This window comes from Bison bison, unplaced genomic scaffold (genome assembly GCF_000754665.1).
Source record: "Bison bison bison isolate TAMUID 2011002044 unplaced genomic scaffold, Bison_UMD1.0 scf7180017864176, whole genome shotgun sequence".
NCBI lineage: Eukaryota > Metazoa > Chordata > Mammalia > Artiodactyla > Bovidae > Bison > Bison bison.
In genome coordinates, this window is record NW_011494748.1 from 4,251,506 (window position 1) to 4,257,505 (window position 6,000).

The following is a 6,000-nucleotide window of genomic DNA, read 5'->3' on the forward strand; positions in this document are numbered from 1 at the left end:
TATATCACTTAGCTTTTTAAAGTTAGAACTACTTGTGCAATAAGAAAAATGGATTGATTGAGTGATGGTGACTTAAGAGGATCTTGGTTTTGGCCAAATCAGTCGTATAATTAAACAATTACCTTAATAACAGATGTCTCAACTCTGGATGGGGGACTCTGAACTTGTGCTGCTGCCGCCATATTTGCAATGGTGCTAAGATGGTTCATCTGGCTCATTGCCATGGTGACAGATGCTGGAGGTAGGCTGACAGGAATTAGAGGGTGGGGCATCATCATAAAAGGAAGCTCCAGTCCTGTAAAAAATGCACATGTATCAGCATCTCTCTATTCAAATAGAATGATGAAATATAGTATATCTCACTAATTAAAATGGTTAAGAACATAATCATTGAAAATTGAAGCATTTAAAAATGTTCTAATAATGACAATCAAAGGAAAAATATTTGTCCTCTTTGTATGCAACAATGCCCATTTATCACTCAGGGAAATTAAAGTAAAAACTAACCAGTTTGGTGTCATGTTTTATCACTCACCACTCTTCATTGGTTTTTAATACAAACAGTTAATTTTTTGCTACATTATTCTGATCAATCTAATTCTTGTTTTAAATACTATGGTTTTCTTTATCATAATTAACTATCTAAATGTAATATACATTTCAACTACGTCCTATATTTTACTATCTGATCATTACTTTTTTTTTTCTTTTACAGCTATTATTTTTAGTGCTAAAAAATGCCATCGTACCATTTGGCAGAAGGTGGCTCTGCTGAAGATGGTGGAGAGGATGACTAACTGGAAGGCTATGCACTCCAGGTATGCGGGGGTGGGTAACAGAAGCCTTAGATCCCTGGGGTGGGGAAGAGTACAGTGTTTCTTTATCCCAAGAACCATCACTGCTGCCTGTGGGGAATGAATATAAATTATTTGTCTACAGTATTATTCCAAATCTTCTAATGACTAATTTGAAATGATGTTTTAAAAAACATATCACATTTGGAAAGTGGCTAAGTGATTTCTTGGGAAACAAGCTCAAGTAGATAAGTTTCTCCTAAACCATATTTTCCTTTTGTTTTTCTATTTTTTGAATGTAGTTTTTGAAAAATGACATTCCTACAATAGGTAGCCTATTTGTGGGATTTAATACTGTTTGACTAACCAATTTAATATAAAATTGACCTTATGATGTACCTCAAGAATTCATTACCTCTTGGGCCTGAATCACAGTGATAATTATAGAATGCAAAGTTATCCTTGCTTAATGGAATCCTAGTCACTTTTCAGAGTTAAGTTTCCTAACTTAATTCCATGGCAAATGCTAAACATGGAATTATTAAATGCCCAATTTGATTAGATAGAATACAGAGAACTCAAAGATCACTTTACAAAAGATAATAATATCGAAGCAATAAATTAAATGTATGCATATCAACATCTCCTGTTTTCAATTACAGAGAAACAAGTTTATAATTGTGGCAATACCAATGCCTAAGTCAGAACAGTGCATTTGAGGGCATGCATTTTAAAATTGTGACAGTGTTTTGGATCAAGAGAATCTTGAAACACTTAATAGGATACTCCTTGAAAGATTTTTATATATCATTTTAATGTAGGCATGTTCTTAGATTAAATTATTTTAACATTTATTGCTTAACTGAATCTACTGAATGTACAAACTACCCACTTGAAAGAAATTTTCTGTAATATCCCTGTTGGTTTATGAGTTTCCATTTCTTAAAAAGGAAAAGAAACCATCTTTTCATATAATATGCTTAGAAACAGCAAAATTGGTAAAACTCCAACTTAAATACTTTAGCACTATTTAAAGCCTCATTGTAAAATCTCTACGACATAAATACTTAGTTATTGCCATGATTTTTTTTCCATTTACTTCCTGAAGACAGTTAAGGTTCAATATAAATTCAAACTCATTAGCTCAATACTGTCTGGATCTTAGAGTAAATTGTTCAGAAGTGGGTAATGAAAACTCAATTCAAATTCTTCAGCAATCAAACAAAGAAATTTTATTAAACAATGAAAAGAATCAATTAAAATGAATTCCTATCTTATCTATATTATTTACAAGAAATCATGACAGTTTTTGGCTTAAAAAAGAAAAAAAAGGGAAGTTTATAGCTTCATACAAAAATGACTCACATAAGAGAAATTTCTCCAACTTGCTACTACATTATGATATAAAAGTTCACTTCTATTTTCACAAATTTATATAGCTTATTTCTCTATTCATGACTTTTCTGATACTTTATAACAAGGTCCTAGTCAAACATGGAGAAGTTATAAGTATATACATTTTGAACATATTATGTCAATAAAATATTCAGTGATAAAACTTTTGAAATATTTTCACTTAATATTTCCATTATCAAAGTATGTACAAAAGTCTTCATTACTTATTTACTTTTTATGTTATCAGTTAAAATTAGAGTTAAACACCATTTGGATATAGAAATAATGCATTGGAATAAATGTTATTTGAATATGAAAATTGCATTAGAAATTTATACATAATGAATTATTTTTTCTTTCTATTTCATGTAAAATATGCAAGGATTGCATTTTCACATTAGATCCCAGTTTTGAGGTTAATTAACTAATAAATGAAAGAGGGAAAAATTTTCACATTCATTATTTTGGACTGAATTTGAGTTCTGCTTATACCTATTACCTACTTTTGTTTCTCTGTTCAGTTGAGCCAAATTCTTTCATTTACATCTTAATTACTAGTTAATAAATGGGAAAGAGACATTTTCCAAATATACTTCAGTTTCCCTCTCAAATCAGTAGAGAAGCACTTATTTTTTCACATTATCAAGGTATAAAATATAAAGTTAAAATTCTGACTAAATCTTCCTGATAAAATATTATAGACAAAATACTACCTATTTCCACATCTCTTTTGGATCATGGGATATCAGTCCTTGGGTAAGGGTAAATACCAATCATCCATATGAGAATTTTCCATAGAATGGATTTTCTCACTACATAAAATGCTCCTAGCCATCTCCGCCAATCATCATTTGGTAAATACTCATGATGTTAACTCATTTGGGTAATAAATAGAGCAAACAATTAAGAAACTAAGTCTGATGAAAAATATACAATATATAACCAAGTCAGCTGTAAGTGATTTTTGCATAATTTATAACATCCTGCTCCTCTATTAGCATGAATAAATAAGAATTGAAAATAGGCCATTTCAGAACAAGACATGCCCATATTTATTAAAAGTATAATTTTCAACTGCTTTGCTTTACATCAATATATTTAATGATATAAGCCAATATCTACATATGAGCCTACACACAAACATGCATATGTATGTATATCTTTGAGATTAAAGTTTATTATTAAGTCTGAATGAAAACTTACAGGAGACAGCAGATTTCCTATATAAGAAAAGTCCTAACGTGGTGAAAGTGAAAGTCACCTCAATCGTGTCCGACTCTTTGAGACCTCCTGGACTATACAGTCCATGGAATTCTCCAGGCGAGAATACTGGAGGGGGTAGCCTTTACCTTCTCCAGCGGATCTTCCCAACCCAGGAATCGAACCCAGGTCTCCCACATTGCAGGTGGATTCTTTACCAGCTGAGCCACAAAGGAAGCTCAATATGTGGTAAGGGGAGTTGGAGAGAAACAGAAAAGAACTGATTCTTCTCTCCTCTTCCATTCTAGTGGAATCCCATCATTTCTTTAATTTTATACTGGAGTACAAATAAACCTTGACCTAGTCCTAGTATCCTCAAAGAACATATATTCTATAATATGGAGTGGAGGCAAGTGTGCAGAAACTCAGACATTTGATAAATGTATAAAATGTTTCCAAACCAAGAAAAATGGTCATGAGCTTGTGAAAAGGCTCAGTACATCTTCTGTTTGATTATTTAGACCTCATATGGATATTTTAATGTGTTGTGGGGGGAAGAATTAAAGGGAGAGACAATCTCCCATGCTGCTGCTGCTAAGTCACTTCAGTTGTGTCCGACTCTGTGTGACCCCATAGACGGCAGCCCACCAGGCTCCTCCGTCTCTAGGATTCTCCAGGCAACAACACTAGAGTGGGTTGCCATTTCCTTCTCCAATGCATGAAAGTAAAAAGTGAAAGGGAAGTCGCTCAGTCGTGTCTGACTCTTAGCGACCCCATGGACTGCAGCCCACCAGGCTCCTCCGTCCATGGGGTTTTCCAGGCAAGAGTACTAGAGTGGGGTGCCATCACCTTCTCCGACAATCTCCCATACCTAACCCTAAACAGAGATTGTGGAGAAGCACTGGGAGAATCTTAGGCTAGACACCTGCTTACACAGGTGGAAATAAATCTGTGCTCTGACTGACAGCAGAACACACAGGCAGCTATTATATGATGAAATTAAATAGTGTAACTACAAGCATCAGGCAGGCCAGCTCCTAATGTGTGTGGTTTGGTGTGGTTTGATGGATAAAGAATTAGCAAATGTACCATTTTGCCACAACCAGATTAAGTGGGCATATGAATGCAAGAGGAAAAATTGAAATTAACACCTGATTACCAATTTTGTCTCTAGGTAAAAGCTATTTATTATATATGTATATAATCTGAAACAATTTGTTTACTCTGCTTAATTACACTGATAGTAAGAATATATCTATGATTACATATATGCAAATATATGGAACTTATATACAAAAAGTGACTGTGTGTGTTTAGCTTTCCTTTCCTGTAAAAGCTGTGTATTTCTCATGGATAAATAAGATGATTTTAAGGTTTTATTGTTGTTTAGTCACTAAGTTGTGTCCTTTTTGTGACTCCATGGACTGTAGTCTCACCAGACTCCTCTGTCCATGGAAATTCTTCACGTAAGAATACTGGAGTGTGTTGCCATTACATCTTCTCCAGGAGATCTTCCCTACCCAGGAACTGAACCCGCATCTCCTGCATTGACAAGCAGATTCTTTACCACCGAGCCACATCGGAACCCTGATTTTGCAGTTCAGTGTTACTGAAATTCAAGTTCATAAGGAACACGTATGGGAGATTCCCTGCTTATATCTCTACCCCAACTTTAAGACATAGTTATATTTTCTGAAAATGTAAATAGTTGGATGGACTATCTTAGTCTTTTTGTAACTCAGATGCTTTTTTTCTATGCATCCATTTTATATTTTTAAGGTATTATCAGATACATATTTTATGATGGATCTGGTATACAGAGAAATAGACTACTTTGGGAAGAAACCCATAAATTTTGAAGCTATCTCTACTCTAAAGACAAACAGATTATCAAACAGAACTGATAGATAGCAAATATAGACTTTTCATTCCAATTATGGCCTTCAAATATGCTCTGTCAAGACTCCCTCTTCTACTCCTTAATAACCTTGAGCAGATTTTGAGCATACAAAAATCCATTCTGTTTTACACTACTCTGCATCCTCCTTTCCATCACTACCTGCTAGCCCCAGAACCCAGGTAGTTGGAAATCAGAGGGGCTTGGACAGCTTGTCATCCATTTTTCTCCTTTCTCCTGGTAAGAAAAGGGAGGTGTCTTCTCCCATCCAACTGGCCCCTGCTCAAGTTCTGCCCACACTGTCATTCCTATGGCTGTGTTTATTGGTCACTGACATCTACAATGTGACAGCTGCCTATATCCGGAGTATCCCCTGATACGTAATGTCTGATCATTTGTTGGGGTCATCTAGCGAGACCTCCTAATTGCATAGGTCCTTGACAATGAAAATGTCCTTTAACTTTGTGCTCTTCTAAGCTCCCTAAGGAGATGGCATTGGCAACCCACTTCAGTACTCTTGCCTGGAAAATCCCATGGACGGAGGAGCCTGGTGGGCTGCAGTCCATGGGGTCGCTAACAGTCAGACACGACTGAGCGACTTCACTTTCACTTTTCACTTTCATGCATTGGAGAAGGAAATGGCAACCCACTCCAGTGTTCTTGCCTGGAGAATCCCAGGGATGGTGGAGCCTGGTGGGCTGCTGTCTATGGGGT

General features: G+C 35.4%; 1 protein-coding gene across 3 annotated transcripts in view; it reads right to left on the reverse strand.

The window, feature by feature from the left end:
• The window catches only part of DACH1 (dachshund family transcription factor 1), a 460,914-nt gene that overhangs the window by 152,640 nt on the left and 302,274 nt on the right, over nucleotides 1-6,000 (reverse strand). For 2 of the 3 annotated variants that reach the window (XM_010842289.1, XM_010842288.1), the window contains exons 4-5: nucleotides 750-905; nucleotides 123-295 (exon numbers count right to left, since the gene is read on the reverse strand). In XM_010842289.1, coding sequence (XP_010840591.1) covers nucleotides 123-295; nucleotides 750-905 — 329 coding nt within the window. The remainder of the gene's footprint in view (nucleotides 1-122; nucleotides 296-749; nucleotides 906-6,000) is intronic. The other variant, XM_010842290.1, reaches the window with a different exon arrangement.